Raw genomic sequence first — 26497 nt, 5'->3', positions numbered from 1 at the left:
AAAAAAAAAAAAAAAAATGGGTAAAACAATTTGCTAGGTCACACTGTGTTTCAAAGCTTGAGGTAGAGCCTATGCCTCTAGCCTTGCCTGAAATCTGCAATATACTGTAGGCTGAACTCTGAGGATTGCAGTTTAAAGCCAGCTGGGCAGGAAAAGGGCAAGAAAAGATTGTGAGACTCCAATTAACATGTAATCTCCAATTAACAACTCTAAAAAAAGTCCAAAGTTGAGTATGTGAACAAGCTTGAGTAAAAAAGCTAACGGACAGGGCCCAGATCCTGAGGAAAAAAAAACTTGATGCCAAGAGCTATTACTATCATACAATCTTTTTTTCCCTGTGCTAACTTGTGTAGTGAAAATGTAATCAGACGGTCTGGGAAGGTGGCTCAGTGGCAGAGTGCTTGCCTTGCACGTATAAGGTTCTGAGTTCGATTCCTCAGCACCATATAAACAGAAAAAAATGGAAATGGCACTGTAGCTCAGGTGGTAGAGTGCTTGCCTTAAGCTGAAGAGCTCAGGCCCAGAATTCAGGCTGGACAAAAAAAAAAATGTAATAAGATGTACTTTCTGACAATATAGGTAGCAAAAAAAGAAAAGAAAAAACTAGGGGCTGGGAAGGTGGCTCAGTGGTAGAGTGCTTGCCTTGCAGGCATGAGGCTCTGGGTTCGATTCCTCAGCACCACATAAGCAAAAAGAAAAAAGCCGGAAGTGGTACTGTGGCTCAAGTGGTAGAGCGCTAGCCTTGAGCTGAAGAGCTGAGGGACAGCACCCAGGCCCAGAGTTCAGGCCCCACGACCGGACCCCCCCGCCAAAAAAAAAAAAGAAATGAAGGACTTGAGACATTTCTCTGGATAAAATAAAGCAAATGGTCAGACCACATGAAAAGATTAACATTAGAAAAGCAAACTACAACTGACACTGACCTTCAGGTCAATTAGAATGACTAATAATAAATGGCAAGAATGTTGAGAAGGCAGGACCTTAGAGCATTATGGGTACAAATATAAAACAATAATGCTGCTAAAGATCATTTAGTGGTTTCTAAAATATTGAAGCACAGAACTTAGCATACATATGACCCCTTAATTCTATTAAGCTTATATCCAAAAACCTGAAGACAAGGACTCCAAAAACATTTCTACACCTATGTTTATAGTCACACCAAATATCCATCCAGATGAACAAAAAAATAAAATCCAGTACAGTATTACTCAATCACTTGAAGCTTTAATATATGCTCTTAAATGGATTTTGACATTATACTTAATAAATAAGCTATAAACAAAGGACCAATGTCATGATTCCACTTACATAAGGAAATAAGCAAATTCACACAGAAAGTACAACAGATGTTTAATGGTGGGGAGAGTGTGAGTCAAGGTGTTAAGCAAGGGTTAAGACATGTCCGGCCTGTAGGCCTCATCATTTGGTATGTGATGGGATAGGTTGCTTCTCACAGGGGCCTGCAATCAGCTATCTGCCTATTACTTATTCTGTATGGCCTGTGAATGGAATTATAAAATATCCAAATGGCTCTTGGCATATCCAAATGGCTCTTGGCAAAGAAGGTTCCCTACCCCAGACACTAAAAGGATAGTTTTTATTGGAGATGGAAGAAAATGTTTTGGGTATACACAGGACTGTTTATACAACATATTTAATACCATTAGATTTAATACCACTGAATGGTTAAAATAAATGAAGAGTACCTTCCCACAAAACTGGCTTAGTTAATACCTGATTTTTTTATTGTTCACTGCATGTCCTATTAAATGACCTCAACCTTTTAGTAAACATTAGCCATCATGTCTATACAACATACTATTGGATTTCTTTGATTTCTTGTCAACTGTTCAATAGACAATCCTATTTCATGGTTCTCTAAAGACACAGAATTAAAAACATGTTGATTTTCTATCTATAAATTAACACACATTCTACACAGGCCAACACAGCCTTCTTGTGCTTAAGAACACCAGCTAGGGCTGGGAATGTGGCTTAGTGGTAGTACTTGCCTAGCAGGTATAAAGCCCCAGGCTTAATTCCTCAGTACCACATAAATAGAAAAGGCCAGAAGTGGCACTGTGGCTAGCCTTCAGCAAAAGCAGCTCAGGGACAGTGCCCAGGCCCTGAGTGCAAGCCCCAAGACTGGCCAAAAACTGGCCAAAAACAAAAACAACAACAACAAAATGAACACTAACTAGACAACACACAGCCTGATACGTAATGGACTTTTAATAAGTGAAGTGACCAAAAACAATCACAATACCACCTGAAACTAAAGCAACCAAGAAACAAACATGCTTAAGATATGAAAGCTAAAACTAAAGGCAGAGTATAACCTTGCTGGACTCTCAGCTGAGAACATACCCTTCTGAGTGACTCAAATTCTTGGCTGCTGTTTGTCTACAAATGATGTAAAAGCAACACCAGGACTAATATGGGATTGACAAACAATTCAGTAGCTACAATTAGTAAATAAGGCAAAAATAATGGAGATAACCCAACTAACATTAAAGCATAAAATTGTCAGACCCTGGGAAAGATAAATAGGCTCTTGGGGGGATGCTAGTGAAAAAGGATTATCAAAGACAACAATGAATATGGTTAAGTAGACTATCATCATGTATGAAAACACAACAATGAAACCTACTAAAAGTGTTTTGGACAACAGGGGAAGAGTAAAGGAGGATGATAGAGGGGGTGAAATTGATTTGAATACACCGTCTACATGATCAAAAAACTTTGTACAACTAATGTGTGCTTAAAAATACAAACAATTCAGTAACTATGTCACACTTACCTTTCCAAGAAGTTTGACAAACAAAGGCCATAATTTTAATACATAGGTCTCATTTTTGTTCAGAAATAGTTTTTGGAGTTCTGAGATCAATTTCTGTAAACAAAATTAAGATATTTACTAAATAATCTCTTGGAAAGGAAAATAGTTTCCAATATGGAAGTCTACCTATAATTCCCCAAAATTCATTCTCAGCCAAACAGCCTTAAGCCCAACTTAAATAAGCATGGTGCCAGTGATTCACACTTACAATCCTAACCTAATCTTAGCTACTTAATACACTGAGATTTGAAGGATCACAGTTCAAAGCCAGCCCAGGCAGAAAGCCCATGAGAGTCCATCTCCAAGTACTAGCAAAATGACTGGACAAGTGGGTCAAGTGGTAGCATACTAGCCATGAGCAAGGAACTTTGAGTAAGAGCTTAAGAACCTGAGTTCAAGTCCCAGTACCAGCGCGTGCGCGCGCGCGCACACACACACACACACACACACTCTCTCTCTCTCTCTCTACAACAAATAGGAAATACCTAGACTATAGCATTATTTTAATGTGCTCATTTTTTATTTCTGACCATAAAGCCATTATCAATATAGATTTGGCTGAAGGTGGGAAAAACAACAAATACCAACTCAGCTAGTCCTTTTGCACTCAAGGTTTTCTCACCAAGAATGAATTTATCCTCTGGACTTCAAGTCACTTAAGAGCACCTCCCACTCCTTAGGTACATCCCTAAGCCCAGATGACCTAAGTTTTACCTTCCTTGTCCACCTCACTAGTCTTTCTGATGGTACATCTGTAAAGGGTAGGAAATACTTTCTTGCCAAAAACCATTTAATTATTCCTGCTTGGGCTTAGATTTTCTGGCTCACACCCAAAAATCCTAGCTATTCAGGAGGCTGAAATCTGAAGATCATAGCTTAAAGCCAGCCCAGGAGGGAAGGTGTGTGGGATTCTTTTTTTGTGTGTGTGGTCAGTCGTAGGGCTTGAACTCTGGGCTTGGGCACTGTCCCTGTGCTCTTCAGCTCAAGGCGAGTGCTCTACCACTTGAGCCACAGTGTCACTTCCGGATTTCTAGTGGTTTATTGGAGATAATCTCACGGACTTTCCTGGCCAGGCTGGCTTTGAACCCGATCCTCACATCTCAGCCTCCTGAGTACCTAGGATTACAGGTGTAAGCCACCAGCGCCCAGCGGTAGAATTCTTATCTGCAATTAATCATAAAATTGAAAGTAGAGCTGTGGGGCTGGCAAGGTGGCTCAGTGGTAGAGTGCTTGCCTTGCATGCATGAGGCCCTCGGTTTGATTTCTCAGCCACCACATAAGCAAAAAAGAAAAAAGCTGGAAGTGGCGCTGTGGCTCAAGTGGTAGAGCGCTAGCTTTGAACTGAAGAGCTGAGGGACAGCACCCAGGCCCAGAGTTCAGGCCCCACGACGGAAAAAAAAAAAAAAAAAAAAAAGTAGAGTTGTGGTGATAGAATGCTAGCCTTGAGCAAAAAAACTCAGGGATGGTACCCAAGCACATACCCACAGAAAAACCTCTTAGATTTTTTTTTTTTTTTGCTGGTCATGGGGCCTGAACTCTGGGCCTGAGCACTGTCCCTCAGCTCTTCAGCTCAAGGCTAGTGCTCTACCACTTGAGCCACAGTGCCACTTACAGCTTTTTCTGATTATGTGGTGCTGAGGAATCCAACCCAGGACTTCATGCATGCAAGGCAAGCACTCTATCACTGAGCTACCTTCCCAGTCCCCCTCTTAGATTTCTTTTTTTTTTGGGGGGGGGGGGGGCCGGTCATGGGGCCTGAACTCTGGGCTTGGGCACTGTCCCTCAGCTCTTCAGCTCTAGACTAGCGCTCTACCACTTGAGCCACAGCGCCACTTCCGGGTTTTTTCTTTTTGCTTATGTGGTGCTAAGGAATCAAACCCAGGGCCTCGAGCATGCAAGGCAAGCGCTCTACCACTGAGCCACCTTCCCAGCCCTCTCTTAGATTTCTTAAACTTCAAGTTCTGCCTGTTGTTGGTTCACTTCATAGACCTGATGGAATAAATTCATGGGCTTCACAAGACCTCTGAGCCGGATAATCCCCACCCTTGCTCTACCGTGTCTGTGTTGTACTTTATAGCGGTCTTCACTTATATATACCTTACTTCTTTACTTATATGAGAAAATAAGCCCACAACCTTTGGTTTGCTACTACAGTAACAGTACCTAAAACAGTGCATTTCATGTAACAAGCTAAAGAAAAACCTGTTAAAAGAACAAAGCCCAGGGGCTGGGAAGGTGGCTCAGTGGTAGAGTTCTTGCCTTGCATGCATGAGGCCCTGGGTTCGAATCCTCAGCACCACATAAGCAGAAAAAGCCGGAAGTGGCTCTGTGGCTCAAGTGGTAGAGTGCTCACCTTGAGCTGAAGAGCTGAGGGATAGCACCCAGGTCCAGAGTTCAAGCCCAACAACCGACAAAAAAAAGAAACAAAGCCAAAACAAAGTCCTGAAGCAATGCAACTAGGAAACTGTTCCAACTAGAGGAACTTATCTTTTCATATTTTACAATCCAAATAGTATTGAAGGAGTTACAAATCTTTTTCAGAAATATAATCCTTTTATATTCACCATCTACAGGAGATGTGATAAACTTCAGTAAAAATGAATTGAAAGAAGGAATCCATTTTTACTAAAGCAGTTCTTTATTTCTTCTTCAATCACCTATATTAGGCACATCAACCTTACATCCCAGGTCAAGTCTTCATTTTAATTCAAAGCTAACCTCCCCTATTACAGTCAACTCCTACAGTGAGCTGAGTCAATTTGAAGCTTAATGCAGATCACTCTAATGCACCATTCAGTTAATTTTTACATAATGAAGTACTTACAGTAGTCATAAGCTGCTCTGTAATAGATGCTACTTCTTGTTGTTTCTGAAGCAACAGTGGCATTCCCATCTCCAAAGCAGTGGCTCCCCGTAAATGGATCCTCTGTGCTGAGTGAACCAGTAATGGGATGACCAATTTTGCCCATCTCACTGCTTCTTCTCCCATTTGAACTGGTGCTTGTTCTATTAGCCTAAGACAGAGAATTCAGTGACTAAATTAGCTTGATGTAACTCCCAAAATTTAAACCAATACAAAACAGAAAAATATGCCAAGTATACCTGCATAAAAGATTGGGGGGAAGGGGGTGCAAGTATAGGGGGGGAGGGTGAGTCACGGTCTTGAACTCAGGGCTTGAGATGTCTCTGAGCTCTTTTTGCACCTCTTAGAGCCACAGCTCCACTACCAGTTTTTCTGAATGGTTAATTGGAGTCTAAGAATCTCATGGAGACTTTTCTGCCCCAGCTAGATTTGAACCTTGATCCTCAGATCTCAGCCTCCTGATTATAGGCATAAGCCACCATTGCCCAGTGAAATTCAACATTTTTATGAGAGCAATACACAAACATAATCTGAACATCAATCATAGCATCAGAACACCAAGTAAAGCAAATAGCTCAATAGCTTTTAAAAAATGGAGAAAGAAAAAAAAAAGAAAAAGAAAGAACTTTGTGCTGTTATCATGCCCATGGAAGAGTAGAAAGGGCTAAGAAAATGGTATTTTTCTGCTCCCAGCTAGTCCTAGCCAACTTATGAGCCTTCACTATTTTTTAAATCTTGCAAAACCTTTAGCATGTAATTTTTTAATTATAAGCAGAATTTTAATTTTTAAAACTACCTTATTAAAGCTGGGCAACGGTGGCTCACGCCTGTACTGTAATCCTAGGTACTCAGGGGACTGAGATCCAAGGATTGAGGTTCAAAGCCAGCCTGAACAGGAAAGCCTTTGAAACTCTTTTCCAATAAACCACCAGAAAACCGGAAATGGTGCTTGCTTTGAGCTAAAGAGGGACATGCCAGGCCCAGAGTTCAATCAGGAGAAAAAAAAATTTTAAAGACTAACTCAGCAAAAAACTTTATTAACTTATGGATATCTACTTCCATCTTTTTTTTTTTTTGGTGGGGTCCGGTTGTGGGGCCTGAACTCTTGGCCTAGGTGCTGTCCCTCAGCTCTCAAGGCCAGCACTCTACCACTTGAGCCACAGCGCCACTTCTGGCGTTTTTCTTCTTGCTTATGTGGTGCTGAGGAATTGAACCCAGGGCCGCAGGCATGCAAGGCAAGCGCTCTACCACTGAGCCACCTTCCCAGCCCCTACTTCCATCTTTCTTTACTTGGTTAGGTTTTCCTTTTTTTTGTGTCTGTACCTTGACGCACATTCTCACTTAGCTGGCTTTCTTCCTCATGGCTGGCATACCATCTAAGCCACAAATCCAGTCCGCTATTTTTTTTTTGCCAGTTCTGGGGCTTAAACTCTGACCTGGGCACTATGAGCTTTTGCCTAAATTCTACCTGCAGCCTCATGAAAAATAAATTTACACATTCTAAATTTCATAGCAATCAAACACATACCTTATAATAACATTTAATGCTTCATAAACAACAACAGCAGAATGCTGCTCTCCTTTATTAAGTAGTATTTCTAGTGTATCAATTATACTGGATACCTGGAAGAGTGAAAAACAAATCAAATATGACAGAATTCTGAATTGGAATATAACATACTTAAGACACATAAAAACTATACTCACCAATTTGCCAATAACCTCAGTGGAAATCATCTGTTTGGCTAATAACCAAAGTGCCCGGGTACATACATTTTTGTCTTTATTCTTAATAACCTCATTCACTCTTAAAAGTAGTTCCTTAGTATTTTCCTCTAAAATGAAAAAAAAAATTCATTTTAATGACATAGAAATTTACAATCTTTGAAATTTTAAATACAAAAGTAGAGAAGTATACTCTAGTTTAAACATATGCAGACACATAGAATAAAAAGAAAAAAAATGCAGACCACAGAAGCTTCCTCCCAAAATGTAACCAGGAGGAAATAGCACAGTCAGTAGTAAAATCCAAGTTAAGACACTTTGTACAACTTAAATAACTATAGGACTAGGATAATTGACAAGATTCCATGACTTCTCTATCTCTGCTTCAAATGACAAACTACTTGAGGCTGCATATACTTCTCTATATAAAATGGAGCAAGTAGCCAGGCAGATGGCTCATGCCTATAAATAATCCTAACTGATACTCAGGAGGCTGAAATCTGAGGATCATAGTTGGAAGCCAGCAGAACCAGAAAAGTCGAGACTCTTATTGCCAATTAACTACTAAAAAAGCTGTAAGTGGAGCTGTAGCTCAAGTGGTATAGCACTAGCCTTGAACAAAAAAGCTCAGGGAGAAGACTGGGAATGTGGCTTAGTGGTAGTGTTTGCCTAGCAAGCATGAAGCCCTGGGTTCAACTCTTCAGTACCACATAAACGGAAAAAGCCAGAAGTGGTGCTGTGGCTCAGGTGATAAGAGTGCTAGCTTTCCGCAAAAGGAGCTCAGGGACAATGCCAAGGCCCTGAGTTCAAGCCCCAGGACTAGCAAAAAAAAATAAATCAAATAAAAAAGGACAATATAAGCCAGGCATCAATGACTCAGACCTAGCTACTAGTAATTACTACCTAGTAATCCTAGCTACTACTCAGGAGGCTCAGATCTGAGGACTATGGTTCAAAGCAAGCCAAGTCCATGATTCCCTTACCTCCAAATAGACAGCAAAAAGGTCACAAGTAGAGATATGGTTCAAATGGTAAAGCTTTAGCCTTGAGCTAAAAAAGTTTAGGGACAACCCAAGTTCAAGCCACAGAACAGGCACCAAAAAAAAAAAAAGAACGAACAATATAGGTGTGGAGCACAGCTGTATTCCCAACAGGAGGCTGAGGCAGGTTATCTTTGAATCTAGCCTGAGATATAAACACAGGAGGCTGAGGCAGGTTATCTTTGAATCTAGCCTGAGATATATACTGAGACCCTAAGAGAACAGCAAAAAAAACAGCAACAACTTTCTAATATCCTTTATTAATCATTTCTGAGGTCTTCTCTAAAGATTACCTCTATGTTTTTATCATGGCAAACTGCTGAACATTACTTGAAACTTAGAAATCAGGTTCTGCAGCGGGGCACTGGTGGCTCAGGCCTGTAATCCTAGCTACTAAGGAGGCTGAGATCTGAGGATCTCGGTTCAAAGCTAGCCAGGGTAGAAAAGCCCATGAGACTCTTATCTCCAATAAACCACTAGAAAACTGTAAGTGGCGCTGTCGCTCAAGCTGTGGCTCAAGAGGTAGAGTACTCGCCTTGAGCTGAAGAGTGCTGGGATAGCACCCAAGCCCAGAGTTCAAGGCCCACAACCGACAAAAAAAAAAAAAAAAAAATCAGGTTCTGCACTTTCATTACTACTTCTAATCCCAAACTATCCCTTATTGTGAGAAGTTTTCAGTTCAGCACTACATATGCCTGAATAATCAATAAATTAATATTCACTGACAACAGCTATGTTCTATTTATACAGAAAAAAAGTTGTTTTTCTTTTTTACAGCCACCACATTTTATTTATTTTGGACTGGCAATGAACCATGCTAAGTATGTGTTCTACCACTGAGAACTGTATAGTCCCAGCCAGCATGTTTAGATGATATTAATCTAAACCTCCTTTCAAATAAATCCTAAATCAAGTTTGATGGAATACGCCTATAATCCAGTACTCAAGTGCTGAGATAAGAGGATATGAGGCCAGTTTGGTCCACATAGCCAGACCCTGCCTCCAAAAACAGAGGAGGTAGGGATCCTAAACTACATGTCATAAAACTAATCCAAAAATAACAATACTTTTAGCAGTATATTATTCATATTTTAAAGTTCAAAAATTTAATGGTCATAACAAACTTACCTGATAACCCAATGGTAATTTGGGGATTATGGAAACAAAACCCCAAGGCCTGAAGAGCAGCACAACTCAGCTCTGAGTTTTGACTGGAAATGTGAGCCTATAAAAACAAAAATTACATTGATTGAAAAAAAAGAAAAAAAAAACAGTATTTTTTTTGGGGGGTCCGGTCATGGGGCCTTAACTCTGGGCCTGGGCACTGTCCTTCAGCTCTTCAGCTCAAGGCTAGCGCTCTACCACTTGAGCCACAGTACCACTTCCGGCTTTTTTCTTTTTGCTTATGTGGTGCTGAGGAATCGAACCCAGGGCCTCATACATGTAAGGCAAGAGCTCTACCACTCCCAGCCCAGAGTATTTTTTAGAATACTAGATTACACACAAAACAAATTTATTACATTTTGATCAAATAAATCTTACAAATTATGTTTTTAAAAAAAGATAATCAAGTATAAATAGCTTGGCAACGAAAAGTTGAGTGAATTATATAAACATCTGCTGAAAGAACATTTTTATTAAATATAAAGGGCATCTAAGTCCACATAAAAACAAGAAAACCAACACATTAAAGGTATTAGAAAAAAGCAGGGTGCTAGTGACTCAAGCTTGTAATCCTAGTTACTTTATAGTGGTAGAAATAGCAGCCTTGAGCCAACCAAGAGAAAGCGTAAGACCCTGAGTTCTCAAGCCCTAGTACTGACACAAAGAATATAATATTCCCTAACATCCTAAAATTTAAAACCCAACCCATACTAAACAGGTGTCCCAAGGGGTCTAATGGTCAAGTGTCTTTCAACATTTACCTTTAACTCCATGCCACCTTTGTACACACACACACAAATTTTACTGGAAAGGTGATGTACAGAGGGGTTACAGTTACCTAAGTCAGGTAATGAACATTGTCACCCCCTCCCTCATTCTCTCCCTTTTCCCCCTCCCCCGAAGTTGTACATAGTTCATTTCCAACAGTGTCTAGTATCACTTTTAAATTGGTCCATCCTTTATCCTACTGTCTGTGCTTCCCCTCCCCAAATCCATGCCACCTTTAGCAACTGTTTTTTTGTACCAATTCCTACTCCAAAGTGATTTACACCTTCAATAGCCTCTATTAAGTCAGGTATCTAGATTCCTCAATGACTGTGCCCAGGGCACCCTTTTATAATTAAAAAAAAAAAATCAATCAAAAGACCCAACCATAGAATATAAAAGATATTACAGGAACCTGTTCAGTTAAAAATCACTTAAGGTTTATGACTTTAAGAGGTCCTATGCTCTAGAGACAACACAGGATTGTGTTAATTAATGACATTTGCTTTAAGTCATCAGTGGTCCTTTTTTTGGGGGGGGCAATGGAAGGACTAAGTTCATGTCCTCTCTCACATCTCAACAGTCAAGGGTCATCCTCAAGAGTGCTCTCAGACAATTCTAGCAGAAGTCTCAACAGTAACAAATCTAGTGTGATTTTGAAGGAATTGTGCTTCAATTCAAATAGATTGCTTTTGTTGATTGTCTTGTTACTTACCTTCTCTGTGCTTCCAAATAATTAATTTACTTTTTAGTTTTAGCTTTGACGAGATTAGGGTATGAACTCAGGGTCTCCAACTTTCTGGGTAGCCACTTTTTTTTTTTTTTTGGTCAAGTCGTGGGGCTGGAACTTTGGGCCAGGGTGCTGTTCCTGAGCTCTACAGCTCAGTGCTCTAGTGATCAACTGCTTTGAGCCACAGCACTACTTCTGGTTTTCTGGTAGCTACTTGGACGTCTCATGGGCTTTCCTGCATAAGCTGGCTTTGAACTGTGATCCTCAGATCTCACTCCCTTGAGTAGCTAGGATTACAGGTGTGAACCACCAGCATGAGCTGGTGGCCACTCTAGAGCCTTTAAATTTTTCAAATAGGTTTAGCAGGTTTTTACCCCAGGCCAGCCTTCCCATCTAAGGTGGGGTCTTCTCCATCTCCTGAATAGCTAGGATTAGAGGTAAATCACCAAGCTTTGCTAATCTGGCACCTCATATATAAACCCTATTTAGAAACAACCTAGCTCAAAATGCATATAACAGGGTTTCTGACCCTATATGCTGTTAAATATTAAATGCAAGCTCATACCTAATCCTAGCTACTCAGAAGGCTGAGATCTGAGCATAGAGGTTCAAAGCCCAGGAGACTCTTATCTCCAGTAAACCACCAGAAAACCGGAAGTGGTGCTGTAGCTCAAGTGGAAGAGCGCTCACCTTGAGCTGAAGAGGGCAAGAATAGCGTCCAAGCCTAGAGTTCAAGCCCCAGGACTGCCAAAAAAAAAATTAAAGGCATAGAAGTCTGTATCTTTAGCTGGAAAGGTGGCTCAGTGGTAAAGCGCTTGCCTTGCATGCATGAGGCCCTGGGTTCAATTCCTCAGCACTACATAAGCAAAAAGAAAAAAGCCGGAAGTGGTGCTGTGGCTCAAGTGGTAGAACGCTAGCCTTGAGCTGAAGAGCTGAGGGACAGCGCCCAGGCCCAGAGTTCAGGCCCCACGACCGGACCTCCCCCCCCAAAAAAAAGAAGTCTGTATCTTTGCTGGGCACCAGTGGCTGATGCCTATAATCCCAGCTACTCAGGACACTGGGATCTGAGGATTGTGGTTCAAAGCCAGCTCAGGCAGAAAGACCTTGAGACCTTTTTTTTTTTTTGTCAGCTGTGGGGCTTGAACTCTGGGCTTGGGCACTGTCCCTGAGCTCTTCAGCTCAAGGAGAGTACTCTACCACTTGAGCCAAAGTGCCACTTCTGGTTTTCTAGTGTTTTATTGGAGATAAAGAAATCTCTCTGACTTTCCTGACTGAGAAACCTTGATCCTCAGATCTCAGCCTCCTGGAGTAGCTAGGATTACAGGCATGAGCCACCAGCACCCAGTGACCTTGAGACTCTTATCTCCAATTAACCACCAAAAAACTGGAAGTATGGCTCAAGTAGTAAAGTGCTAGCCTTGAGCTGAGGGACAGTGCTCAGTTGTCAGGCCCAGAGTTCAAGCCCCATTGACTGACAAAAAAAAAAAGTACGTATCTTTTTGTTTAGATTCTTTTTTTTTGGGGGGGAGGGGGGGTCCCATCATGGGCCTGAACTCTGGGCCTGGGCACTGTCCCTCAGCTCTTCACCTCAAGGTTAGCACTAGAACTCTACCACTTGAGCCACAGCGCCACTTGCGGCTTTTTCTGCTTATGTGGTGCTGAGGAATCGAACCCAGGGCCTCATGAATGCAAGGCAAGCGCTCTACCACTGAGCCACCTTTCCAGCCTGTATCTTTTCGCTTGTCTAAGGACAGGGGCTTGAACTCAGGACTTTGTCTTCTAACTTGGCTTTCTCTGCTCAAGGTGGCACTCTACCACACAAGCTACATTTTTTATGCTGGTCGTGGGGCTTGATCTTGAGTGCTCTGTGTAGTCCTTGAACTTTTTTGCCCAAGGCTAGTTACTACAGGAGCTACAGCTCAATACTTTCAGCTTTTGGGTGGTTAAGTGGATTTAAGTCTCAGATCTCCCAGCCTGGGAAAGCTTCTAATCTCAATCCTCAGATCTCAACCTCTGGAGTAGCTAGGATTACAGGTATGAGCCACTGACACGGTTTATCTATCTTCAATATCAAATATCCTGGAATATGGACCAAAGTACCCCAGTACCACTCTGTCCCCAAAAAAGCTGTTAAGATCTGGGAATTTTAAGAGTGCTGGTCCTAACTAGTTTTGTGACTGTTTAAGTCACTTTTCTGTGTCTCTGCCAGATGAAATAAAGATTATACCAGAAGACTATTGAAAAAAAGGGGGGAGGAGGTGGGAGGTCATGAAGCCCCTATATAGTCAAGTGAGAACTCTTTCCTCCTCATTTGAGGCTATCTCAAGCTTCCAGGATGTAGAGAAGTGGGAAGTTCTGCCAACCTAGGCAGAAAGGCACGTGAGATTGTACCTCCAATCAACTAGCAAAGTACAGGACTGGAGGGATGGCTTAAGTGGAAGAGCCTTGACAGGAAGCAAGAATGTTGATAGGAAGCAAGAGCAATGAGAGTAAGCAAGAAATACCAGCTATAATGCTTTGGATTCAGGTGTCTGTGGTTGATTTGGGGGAAATTAAACCAATGTCTTGATCTGTAAAGTAGGGGAGGGACTAGAGTATCAGCTAGGGTGAAACTAGGAGGCAGAATATTTGCCTAGCATGTAGAAGCCCCAGATTCTGAAATCTTCAGGGGAAGGTGGAAAGTAGTAAATTCCCAGTGAAATTACAAAAAAAAAAAAATTAAGTGGAGGCTGGGCACCAGTAGTTCATGCCTATAATCCTAGCTACTGAAGAGGCTGAGATCTGGGGATGGTGGTTCAAAGCCACACCAGGCAGCAAAGTCCTTAAGACTCTCATCTCCAATGAACTACTCAGAAAAAGCTGCAAGTGGCAAAGTGGCTCAAGTGGGAGAGTGCTAGCCTCGAGCAAAAAGAAGCTCAAGGATAGTGCCCAGGCCCTGAGTTCAAGGCCCATCACCTGAGTTCAAGTCCCAGGACGCGCCAAAACCTTTTTTAAAAAATAGAAAATAAACGAAGTTAAGAGTGCCTGTAATCAGGGGTACCTGACCAATTTTAACTAATCAACAAAAGAAGTACACTAATCTAGTCATTACTATAGTTATTTTGGACTTGATCAGCTGGGTGGTTCTAACATCCAATGTGGTTAACCAAAAACAATTACAGACCTTTAAAACTTCGCACAGCCGAGGAAGGTTTTTCTCCATGTGTACAATGATTTCTTTTCCATCTTCTCCAGTCATACGACTTAAAAAGACAGAACACAAGCTTAGGCTTAGAGCAGAAAGAGAAGTACTGTACCTGCTGTCTCGAGTATCTGGATACCCTTAAGATTATCAACTCTCTAAAAGGAATCCACCCACCCAGTCCTTAAGGATAGATCACACAAAAGTGCACGCATTGAAAGGACTTTAGCCTCCAAAACACTCAGTTTTGACAGTCTCAACCTGTGAAGGCGGGACGGGAATCTCTGGACAAATTTATTCATTTTACTTTTTTTTAAACTCTTTACTACCATTCCGAAAACGATCAACCCCCAAAACCACACCAAAAAACCCGAATTGCTATTTCCCTCCTCCATCGGGAAAATCGACACGATCCCCCTCCCAACTCCCTGCAGCTGGAACTTTAAATTCCTGGGGTTTAGGGCCGGGGGGCTCCTTCCCTCCGGCCCCCCGAGGCTGGAGGCACAGCGGGCACGTCACTGACTTGCACCCCCACAACGCGCCCGCCATCCCCGCGTCCTCTCTCCACCCCGCCAGACTTGAAAGCAACACCCCCACGCCCCCGTGGAAATGCCCGGGCGGGATCGCGGCCCCGCGGCCGGCCTCACCTGGTCAGGGTCAGGTACGCGTCGGTCTGCGCTCCGGGGGAGGCGGAAGGGTCCTCCAGCGTCTCCAGGAGCGGCGCGAGGGGGCTGGGTCTCGGGGTCGTCATGTCGGCTTCCCTGCGGCCCCGGCCGGGGGAAGAAATGCCAGTGACCGACCCTCCGGCCCCGCGGAGGGTTCCCGTCCCCGACACCTGCACTGCCCGCCCGGATTCCCCCCCCCACACACACACACGCTCCAGCCGCGGCGTCCCCACCTTGCAGCCCGGGGCGCGCGAGCTCCAGCTCCGAGCTGCGCCCCGGCGGCGCGCGGCCTCTCTCGCACGCGGGCGCCCCCCCCGCTCCCGCCACCACTTTCGGGCAGCTTTCCACGCAGGGAACGGAGGGGAGGGGGCGGGAGCCCGGCGAGCGGGGCCGCGCGCGCCGCGAAAGGTCAGAGGTAGCGCCACGCCGAGCGGGGGGGGGAGGGTGAATGATAGGTGGGGGCCCGGCCTACTGGCGCACGCAGGATTCCTTACCCCCACGGCGGGCGAATGGGACCGGGTTCTCTCGGCTGCAGCCCCGCGGGACCCGGATGCAGCCGCCGCTCGACTTTTCCCAGCAAGCACTGTTTACTCACGCGTGCGGCCTGCTCCCGCCAGGGCCAAGATGGCGGCGGGGGCGGGGCCTGCAGCGCGCGGGAGTCCGGCAGGCCTGGCGGGAGAGGCTCGAGCCAATCCTACAGGCCGCGCGGGGCGCTGCGGACGTCGACCGCCTCCCACTGCCAGCCCCGGGCCTCTGGCCCCACCCTGCCCCTCGGGTCCCTTTGGGGGAGAGGTGGGGGCGTTCGGCCTCAGGTAAAGGATTTCAGATTCGACAGCAGAGTGGGCCCATGGAAAAGTTAGCCTTCAGGCTAAGTTTGCCCACTCCCGGGTTCGGGGCTTCCTTGGAGTGTGTGGGGCCCGGAGGGTGAAAGATTAACAGACGGTTTCCGGGCTTGTTTTTGAGGGGCTGGGGCCCTCCCACCCCCTCCCACCCCAGGCTTTAAGCATGCAAATGCCCTAGCTCCGAGCTACACCTCCAGCCCCAGACCCTTCGGGATGGCTGCTGAGAGCGACGTCTTAGGCAGGTCCGGGTTTCCGAGGGACCACAGCAAGCTCATCTTTCTAAACCTCAGTTTCCCCCTTTAGAGAAATAGGACGTCCCTTGGAAAACGAGGGCGAAGGCTGGGGTTCGTGGGTCTCAAGCAGTAAATAACAAAGACCTGAAAAATAGGCCCCATTAAAGTGCAGATTTCTGCAGAGGCTGGGCCCAACCCTTCCACCATGTGATTCTTTAGATTTACAGAGTTCACCCAACCCCCCCACTCCCACCCAGAGGATTTGCATTCTTCTGGGCTCAGTGTTGCTTCCTGAGTCGGAGTTGACCGAGGGCTTCATCCTGGGAACTAGTAGTTAACCTTCCCGCAGATATTTCTCAATATGATTATATTGTTCCTCATTTAAACACCTCCAAGCTTTTTCCATAACTGGCAGGAGGGTGTCTACTTTAAACCAAGCAGCCCTCGTTTTTCAATCTGACATCTCAGTTTCCACACCCAGATGAGTCCCCACCCCTCACACAATACAATCATTAGCCTGGAAGCCTGGACAGTGTTTTTTCTGTTCCTACCTGTATGGTATGCATTTACAAAATGTCCACTAAGTCAAGCACTCAGTACTTGGTATGTTGTTATTTTGTTTTTGCAATGCGAAAATTGAATGGGGGGGGGAGGGGGGGACGGGTGGGAAGGTGGCTCAGTGGTAGAGTGCTTGCCTTGCATGCATGAGGACCTGGGTTCAATTCCTCAGCACCACATAAACAGAAAGAAGCTGGAAGTAGTGCTATAGCTCAAGTGGTATAGCCCTAGCCTTGAGCTGAATGCTGAAGGACACCTCCCTGCCCCCAGAGTTCAAGCCCCATGACCAAAAAGAAAAGAAAAGAAAGAAATTAAATGCAGGGCCTTGTGGTGCTAGGCAAGCCCAACTCACATATCTACCTACTGGCCTGGACATTGTCTTTTAGTTTTTTTGGCTCAAGACTTAACATTCTACCACTTGGACCACACTGCCCTTTCTGGCTTTATTTTGCTGATTTAATTGGGAATAAGAGTCTCACTGGACTTTCCGGCTCAGGCTGACTTCCACTCAATATTCAGATCTCACCCTCCTGAATAGCTAGTATTACAGGCATAAGCCACTAGTGCTAGACTGGAAATTAATTAGATTCTTATAATGGTGAACACGTATGTCTGGTTGAAATATAAAGGCTGTATGGCCAAGGATGTTCTAAGTGCAGCCTAACATGTTTTTTAAGATTTGAAGGCAAATTCACACATTTTCTGGGCTTTGAAAGAACATGTTTTTTAAAACAAAGAGAAATTGATTAGAGGAACTGGGATGTAGCTCAGTGGCAAAACACTTGCCTAGCAAATGCAACATCCTGGGTTCAATCCCCAGTACCAAATGGTAGAGCACCTGCCTAGTTATCACAAAGCCCTGAGTTGATACCCAGTGCCGAAAAGGAAAAGAAAAATATCTCAGCATTGGTGGCTCACACTTGTAATCCTAGCTGCTCGAAAGACTGACATCTAAGGATAATAGTACAAAGCCAGCCTAGGCAGGAAAGTCTGAAACACTTATCTCCAATTAACTGGCAAAAAAAAGAAAAAGAAAAAAAGCTGGAAGTGGAGATGTGGCTGAGGATAAAAAAGCTGAGGGAAAAAGCTGAGGGATAGCACTTAGGTCCTGAGTTCAAGGCCTACCCAGTAGTAGTGTATACACACACACACACACACACACACACACACACATTAGTAGACAGTGGGTAAATCTGGATGTGGTAACAGAAGCCTGTTATTACAACACAGGGGAAGCCAATTTCAAGGCCAGCTTGGACTATACAGCAATACTCTGTCTCCAAAGAACAGAGAGTGAATGAAAGATGTAGATAAGACTGTCATGTTTAGGTCTCGGTCATAATAGGTGTTCAAAAGTAACTGTAGGATCAAGGTTTGAAGGCAGTCTGGACAGGAAAATCTGGGAGACTCTTATCTCCAAATAAACAGTAAAAGGCTGGAAGTAGATCAGTGGCTTAAATGATAAAGCTACACTAGATAATGATAAAACTAGACTTGAGCAGAAGAGTCTCAGGGACCACAGCCAAGCCCTAAATTCAAGTGCCAGGACCAACACCAAAAAAAAAAAGGTAGGAAAGAAGTGAAGGAGGGAAAAAGGGAGGGAGGGAAGGAGGGAAGGAAGGAGAAAAAGAAAAAATAATAAAGGGAAGGAAGGCAGGCAGGCAGGCAGTCCGTCCGTCCAGTAAGGCAGTGTAAGATAGAGGTGTGACTCAAGTTGAAGTGTGCAAGGTTTGAGCAAGAAAGCCAAGAAAAAGAGTCAGGCACCAGTGGCTCACACCTGTAATCCTAGCTACTAAGAAGACTGAGGTCTGAGGAATTCAGATCAAAGACAGCCTGGCAGGAAAATCTGTGAGACTCATCTCCAATTAACCACCAGAAAACCAGAAGTGGCACTGTGGCTCAAGTGGTAGAGCACTAGCCTTGAGCTAAGGGACAGTGTCCACCCCCAAAGTTCAAGCCCCAAGACAAAAAGAAAGAAAGAAAATGAGGGGGAGAGGAGAAAGAAAGAAAAGAAAAGCTAGAAAGAACTAAAGACTGAGTTCCAGACCAAGTACCTGAAGAACAACAAAAAAGTAGAAGAGTTGTAAAACCCTGTTATTTTCTAGGGTGGCCAGAAAAATTGTAGCTAGAACAACGAATTTGTCTTAAATAAGGTTTCTTAACCCAATCCTGTTCCTTACCCTGCTTTAGTCCTCTTTCTATAGAACACTAACTTGTGTTCTATATCTTCCTGTACTGATTAGTATTTATATTGTATCAGGGCAAGGGTTTATTTTACTCATTTTTCTCCTAGTTTTTCACAGATAAAGAAGAGTCTTGGCAGCTGGCAATGTGGATTATTGGTTGCATACTTGACTCATAAGCATGAAGCCCTGGGTTCAATTCCTCAGAACCACATACACAGAAAAGCCAGAGGTGGTACTGGGGCTACAAGAGTGCTAGCCTTGAGCAAAAGAAGCAGAGACCATGCCCAGGTCCTGAGTTCAAGCCCCAGGGCTGGCCAAAAAAAAAAAAAAAGTCTTGGAGGAGGGATTCATGGTCATCTGCTTGCACCCTTCCAAATGTAGCCCTAACCCTCCCTTTGTCAGCTTCTAAACAACTCAGAGCCTTCCCTTTTTCAATAACAGTGAGTCAGCCAGGTATGGTGGTACACAGTTATAATCCCAGTACTCCAGAGGCTGGGACAAGAGATCAGAGATTTAAATGACTGCATGGACTATACTCAAGAAGTCATTGGTTCTAGGTAAGGGTTTGTGATGTTTCCCTTTGGAAGTAGGGACCCTTCACTTTGCATTTTAGTCCCAGGTCCTTGACTTCAATCGCAGAAGGATTTCAGGACAAAACACAATGGTAAGAAAACTTAGCAGAATTTTATTGAGTAAGCAAGCAAGCAGAAAGGCAGAGGCAGGCTCTAACAGAGTAGGTGCTCAAAGGGAGACACACTGAGCTCTTTGACATCATTAGTATATATGATAAAAGCTAAGGTTTTGTTGTAAGGTGAATCATCCCAGAAGCCACATTTTAAAATATAGAATATTGGAGTCTTTATTATGCAGTGACCAGGCTGCAGGCCGCCAGTTGTTACAAAGGCCTGCAGCACACAAATACACATAACACTGCTAGAAAACATGCTAAAGAGGAAAGAAATAGCAAAAACAATACCAACAAGCCAATTCAGCTCCAATGGAGAGCTGAATTAGGAGGCCATGATGACTGGAGACGAGCCAGGAGGACACAGGACACGATCCTGGAGACACACGTGGCATCCCCTGGCGGCTAGGCTGGTCTGGGCCTAAATAGGTTGGCACAGGGGGTAGATCCTCAGGAAATTCCCAGTCCCAGGCACTGGACTGACAGATTCAGTAACCTATTAGCCAAGTGCCTGCCTCTGCCTCCAGGGGTCTGGGCACACCCTTTACCTGGGAGGCAGGTGATTGGGGAAGGCGGGGTTCCTTCCCCCAGCATGAAAACAAGATGCCAGACCCTACAATCCACCATGTGGCCAGGCCAATATAGTGCTGGCCAGACCTGAGCTCTTTACTTCAGCTTGAGTCAATGTTATTTTAGGATAAGTGTTTTTCTTTGTTTTCACACCTGGCACATTTCACCATTCTTGGTGTTATGCTTTTATCACTTGGGCTCAAGATCTTTAAGACTAACCTCACTAAAGTTTGATCATTGATGTAGGGGCATCTCTTCAAAGAAGAAATGCATTCTGCCAAATACTTTTTTTCAAGACAGATGTCCACCTTTAATCTGAATCTATCCATGAAGCAAGAGTCTGAAATTTTTATATTGAAGAATGTTTTATAAAAAGTAAAGCCAAAAAAGCTAAACAGAGAAACTGACCTGTACCTTCCCTTTCAAATGACAATGTCTTAAAGACAAAGGAAAGCAGAGAAAATATTCCAGAAAAAAGAAGACTCAAGACCATAACCACTAAAGTCAGGACTTGGCCATAGATTGGAAACAATTTTTGTTTACAAATTTGTAATGAAATTTGAAAGAAAAAAAAAGACTACATTTTTAGTTTGAGGCTGCAACTCTGTGGGAAAGCGCTTGCCTAGTATTTATTCACAGGATCTGGGGCTCCATTCGCAAAGGTGGAACAATACATCAAAAGAAGAATTCACAAACCTGACTGCTTGTTCTGTAGCCAAAGACCAAATTCCAGCCAAAGCCATTTAAATTAAGTCAGTTGATGTATACAGTTAGTAATACCAATAATCCTGCTTCTGAAATTAACCAATCAGGGATGAACTCACTACAAAACTCACTTCAGCATACAAAACCATTTAACAATCTAACTCAGAAGAGAAAGTACTAAGACTTAATAAACTCAGAACCACACACTCTTGCTTAGCATTTTTACTCAAGTCTGATGCTCTATCACTTGAACCACACCTCCATTTCTGACCCTTTTCTTACTAGTTAATTATTTTTTTTTAATTTTAATTTTTTTTTTTTTTTGTCAGTCGTGGGGCTTGAACTTTGGGCTTGGGCGCTGTCCCTCAGCTCTTCAGCTCAAGGCGAGCACTCTACCACTTGAGCTACAGCGCCACTTCCGGTTTTCTGGTGGTTTATTGGAGATAGGAGTCTCATGGTCTCTCCTGCCCGGGCTGGCTTTGAACCGAGATCCTCAGATCTCAGCCTCCTGAGTAGTTAGGATTACAGGCGTGAGCCACCAGCGCCCGGCTTCCTTACTAGTTAATTAGAGATAAAGAGTCTCTTGGATTTGCCTGCCTGGGCTGGCTTCAAATAATTATCCTCAGATCTAGCCTCCTGAGTATCTAGGATTACAGGTGTCATCAGCACCCAGCATAACCAAGCTGGTTATGCTTGAGGAATGAGATTAACCCATTCACATCTCCAAAGTTCCATACATCCTCGAACTCTGTACTTCCTCCAAATCCTGATTCCTGATTCCTATAATCTACTCTGACTAGAGATTCTGTCTGACTAGCAGAGACTATTACTATAGTAAGGAAATTTAGCTTCATCTTTTTATTTCAGATACCCAGTGATGGTTTCACTATTCTTCGGTAATTCAGAAATTCTACCACAATTTGTGTGTGTGTGTGTGTGTGTGTGCGCGTGCGCACGCATGCACACACACACACATGTGCGCACATGCATGCATGCTGGAGCTGGGGCTTGAACTCAGGTCTGACCCTGAACTTTTCTGCTCAAGGTTGGGACTCTACCACTTGAGCAACAGTCTACTTCTGGCCTTTTGGAACTTAGCTGGAAATAAGAGTCTCTCAAGGGTGTCTACCCTGCCTGGTTTTGAACCATGATCCTCAGATCTCAGCCTCCTGAGTAGCCTGGATTATACACGTAAACCACCATCATTGTCATTGGCTCACAAAGAATCCTTTTACCATGTACTGGTGGCTCAAATTTATAATCCTAGCTAGTCAGGAATCTGAGATCTGTGGATTGAGGAATTCAAAACCATCCTAGGCAGAATAGTCTACTGGAGGAGAAAAATAGAACATTCATATTCTCTAATATACAATCGAAATCAGTGTGGACACTCCTCAAAAAACTAGACTTACATTATGACCCTACAATATATAAGGAGTATAAATAAAACAAACTAAAGAGATACCTGCAAATACATGTTTGCTGTAGTTGTATTCATGGTAATCAAACTATAGATGAGATGCTCAATGCTGAATGAATAAAGAAAATATTACACACACAGACATACACTGTAGAATATTACTCAGTAATTAAGAAAAATGAAATCAAGCCGGGCGCTGGTGGCTCACGCCTGTAATCCTAGCTACTCAGGAGGCTGAGATCTGAGGATCTCGGTTCAAAGCCAGCCCGGGCAGGAGAGACCGTGAGACTCCTATCTCCAATAAACCACCAGAAAACCGGAAGTGGCGCTGTAGCTCAAGTGGTAGAGCGCTCGCCTTGAGCTGAAGAGTTGAGGGACAGCGCCCAGGCCCAGAGTTCAAGCCCCACAACCGACCAAAAAAAAAAAAGAAAGAAAAATGAAATCATATCACTTTCAGGAAAATGAATGGATCTGTAGAAGATCATATTGTCTGGAATTAGCCAAGCCAAACAATGAAAAATTACATTATTTCCCCTCATCCCTAGAGGATAGATACAAAACGATGAAGATAATGATAGTAGTAATGGCAATGGGACCTGAATATAAAAGGAGGGCTGTCTAAGAGAGGATCAGCAGAGGAAGTATCAAGAAGGGGCGGGTGGGGTGGGGGTGGGAGGATGGGAAGGGATGGGAAGGGGAAACAAAGGAGGAGGCTACAATGCTTGATAAGAAATGTAACCATTGGGGGCTGGGAAGGTGGCTCAGTGGTAGAGTGCTTGCCTTGCATGCATGAGGCCCTGGGTTCGATTCCTCAGCACCACATGAGCAAAAAGAAAAAAGCCGGAAGTGGTGCTGTGGCTCAAGTGGTAGCTAGCCTTGAGCTGAAGAGCTGAGGGACAGCGCCCAGGCCCAGAGTTCAGACCCCATGACCGGACCCAAAAAAAATAAAAAGAAATGTACTCATTATCTTGCCCATGTAATTGTAACCCCTCTGTACAGTATTTTCACAACAATAAAAAAAAAGTATCAAGAAAGGAAAGGATACTGAGAGGAGAAGAGGATTAAAAGATCTTACAGGTATATGTTTACTCACATGTTATAGAGAATTGCAACATAAGGGATCTCACCAAATGATGTTTGAAAACTGGAGAAGAGAGAAAAGGGGAATTGGAAGATGATGAATATGTATTCAAAGTGTACTGTGTGCCAGGTGCCAGTGGCTCAGGTCTGTAATACTAGCTACTCAGGAGGCTGAGTTCTGAAGCTTGTAGTTCAAAGCCAGTCCAGACAGGAAAGTCTGTGAGACTCTTATTTCCAAGTAACTTCCCAAAAGTCAGAACAAGTGGTGAAGTGCCAGCCTTGTGTGAACAAGCTAACTTCAAGCTCCAGTATTGGGGCGGGGCGGGGGTGGGGTGAGTGCACTGTGTACATATATAGAAATAGCAAAATGAAAAACCCTTTGTATTACAAATGTATGTTAATAATTAAAAAACAAAACTACCTCTTTTATAAAAAATGGTCCTTTGGATGGTACTGAGGCTTTAGTAGTAGAGCCATCTGGCCATCCTCTTTAGCAAACACAAAGCCTTGAGTTCAAATGCCAGTAGAACAACAAATCCTTTCCAAATCTGAACTGAAATCTTACTGGATGTATGCACATGCCAACATCAGTACATTTGTTCCTTTCTTTCTTTTTGCTTATGTGGTGCTGAGGAATCAAACCCAGGGCCTCAGGCATGCAAGGCAAGCACTCTACCATTAAGCCACCTTCCCAGCCCAACTCCTTCCTTCCTTTCTTTCCTTCTTTTCTTTCTTTCTTTCTTTCTTTCTTTCTTTCTTTCTTTCTTTCTTTCTTTCTTTCTTTCTTTCTTTCTTTCTTCCTTTCTTCCTTTCTTTCTGATCTGAGACCAGGACTCAAACTTGGTACCTGCCAATTTTACTTCAGGCGGGGAGGGAGTAGGCCTAGAGCTCTACCAACTGAGCCACACTGCCAACCCCCATTTATTTCTTTTTTTCTTTTTTCTTTTTTTTTTTGTCTGTTGTGGGGCTTGAACTCCGGGCTTGGGCGCTATCCCTTAGCTCTTCAGCTCAAGGCGAGCACGCTACCGTTTGAGCTACAGTGCTACTTCCGGTTAATTGGAGATAAGAGTCTCACAGACTTTCCTGCTCGGGCTGGCTTTGAACCGTGATGCTCAGATCTCAGCCTCCTGAGTAGCTACGATTACAGGCATGAGCCACCTGCGCCTGGCCCATTTGTTTCTTTTTAAAGAATGTCTTTACCATAAAGATGACATTTACCTGAAAGTAAACATTTTTTAAAAGAATGAAAAGAAGCCGGGCACTGGTAGAGCGCTAGCCTTGAGCTGAAGAGCTGAGGGACAGCGCCCAGGCCCAGAGTTCAAGCCCCACAACCGACAAAAAAAAAAAAGAATGGAGAGAAGCTATAAATATATATGAGCAGGTTTTAAATTGAAAATATTCAAGTAACTTAGAATTATTCAAAGGATAATAAAGTAGATATGCAAGAAGATGCTAAATTGATGACAGAAAATTGGGTTTTAGAAAAGATTCTAGACCACTACAGAATTTATTGAAAAACTCATCTGCATATAGCCTTTCATTTTCTTAGAATATATTTATAATGTATCCTAAGCCTTGCTAGGAAGATCAATAAATGAGTCAAATCCATAGAAATTGTTTTCTACTTTTCCTCCTGTGAGTCCTGCCCTCCTTTTACTGTTGGGAAACAGAGAGGCCAGCAATAACAGGGCACTTAATATTATTCTAAATATTTCACATATCTGAATATTGTATCCAAGAAAATCCCAGAGGACTTATATTTATCATCACTGATAATACTAGTACCTTAGAGTACATTCTAGTTTTAAAATTTATATACATTCTCCTATTTCCTATATAAATAATACCTTCTAAAGAGAACAATAACAAAATAGTGTTTCATAAAGGCAAAAGGTCCTATTGAGATGAACTAGAATAAAAGAATATCACAAGCAAGTGGATAAAACAGTACTCAATGCATGTGAGAAAACATAAACAGAGAAATGTAATGCTGGCCTTATATAACACCTACATAAGTTAACTTCTGTGGTTTAGAGAAAGATTAGTATTTTTTAATTTATACTTCATTATCTAAAACTATAATTTCTCAAAGTTTAAGTTTGCATGAAATTGATTATTAAGAGGTATATTAGCATACTAGAAGTGTAGCTCAAGTAGCCATGAGCAAGAAAGCTGACCAAGGAACCAGGAGCCAAGGTTTTGAACTCAAACGCCATACATACACTCACACACACACACACACACACATACACACACACACTCATGCACAGAAGTGTATTAGGTTTTGTTGTTTTGGTTTTATTTTATGCCAGTCCTGGGGCTTGAACTCAGGACCTTGGCACTGTTCTTGAACTTCTTTTACTCAAGACTAAAGCTCTACCACTTGAACCACAGAGCCATTTCTGGCTTTTTTGATATTTTTAATGGGGATAAGAGTCCCACAGACTTTACTGCCCTGGTTGGCTTCAAACCATTCAGATCTCAGCCTCCTGAGTAGCTGAGATTACAGGCATGAGCCACCTGTGCACAGCTGTGTATTAGGTTTTTATTTTTTGATTTCATGTATTTTTATTTGCCCAATTTTTTATTATTAATAAGTTTTTTATTGTGAAAATACTGTACAGAGTGGTTACAATTACATGAGAATGATCATGAGTACATTTCTTTAACAAGTATTGTTGCCTACTTTGTTTACGCTTACCATCCCTGCCCTCCCATTCCCCCCTCCTCCCCCCCCCACGCCCGCCATTAAAAAAAAATATCATAAAGTTGAACTGGGAAGGTGGCTTAGTGGTAGAGTGTTTGCCTAACATGAAACCCCAGGTTCAATTTCTCAGGATCACATAAACAGAAAAAGCTGGAAATGGTGCTGTGGCTCAAGTGGTAGAGTGCTAGCCTTGAGCAAAAGAAGCTCATAGACACTGCCCAGATCCTGAGTTCAAGCCCCAGGATTGGCAAAAAACAACAACAATAACAACAACTAAATAAATAATGAAAAAAACCCCAAAACTCATAAAGTTACTATTACATAGTTCTGTCACTCAAACATTTGACCAAACAAACTCCAGGCCATTGTCTATGCTTTGGGACCCTCTTCATCTCTCTTAAAAATCATTAGCTTTCTTTTTTTTTTTGTGCAGTCGTGGGCCTGAACTCTGGGCCTGGGCACTGTCCCTCAGCTCTTCAGCTCAAGGCTAGCGCTCTACCACTTGAGCCACAGCGCCACTTCTGGCTTTTTTTCTT

General features: G+C 43.2%; 1 protein-coding gene across 2 annotated transcripts in view; it reads right to left on the bottom strand.

Annotated features, from left to right (window-relative positions):
* Positions 1-15544, bottom strand: part of Rif1 (replication timing regulatory factor 1) — a 69452-nt gene extending 53908 nt beyond the window's left edge. For both annotated transcript variants that reach the window (XM_013028979.1, XM_013028987.1), the window contains exons 1-8: positions 15470-15544; positions 14958-15071; positions 14293-14371; positions 9599-9695; positions 7413-7540; positions 7234-7328; positions 5667-5856; positions 2804-2896 (exon numbers count right to left, since the gene is read on the bottom strand). In XM_013028979.1, coding sequence (XP_012884433.1) covers positions 2804-2896; positions 5667-5856; positions 7234-7328; positions 7413-7540; positions 9599-9695; positions 14293-14371; positions 14958-15061 — 786 coding nt within the window. In that variant the 5' untranslated portion in view covers positions 15062-15071; positions 15470-15544. The remainder of the gene's footprint in view (positions 1-2803; positions 2897-5666; positions 5857-7233; positions 7329-7412; positions 7541-9598; positions 9696-14292; positions 14372-14957; positions 15072-15469) is intronic.
* Positions 15545-26497: the final 10953 nt, after the last annotated feature.

Source organism: Dipodomys ordii, unplaced genomic scaffold (assembly GCF_000151885.1).
Source record: "Dipodomys ordii isolate 6190 unplaced genomic scaffold, Dord_2.0 Scaffold5, whole genome shotgun sequence".
In the NCBI taxonomy this organism is placed as follows: domain Eukaryota; kingdom Metazoa; phylum Chordata; class Mammalia; order Rodentia; family Heteromyidae; genus Dipodomys; species Dipodomys ordii.
The sequence above is the reverse complement of the archived record's forward strand: the minus strand, read 5'-3'. Positions and strand labels throughout refer to the sequence as shown.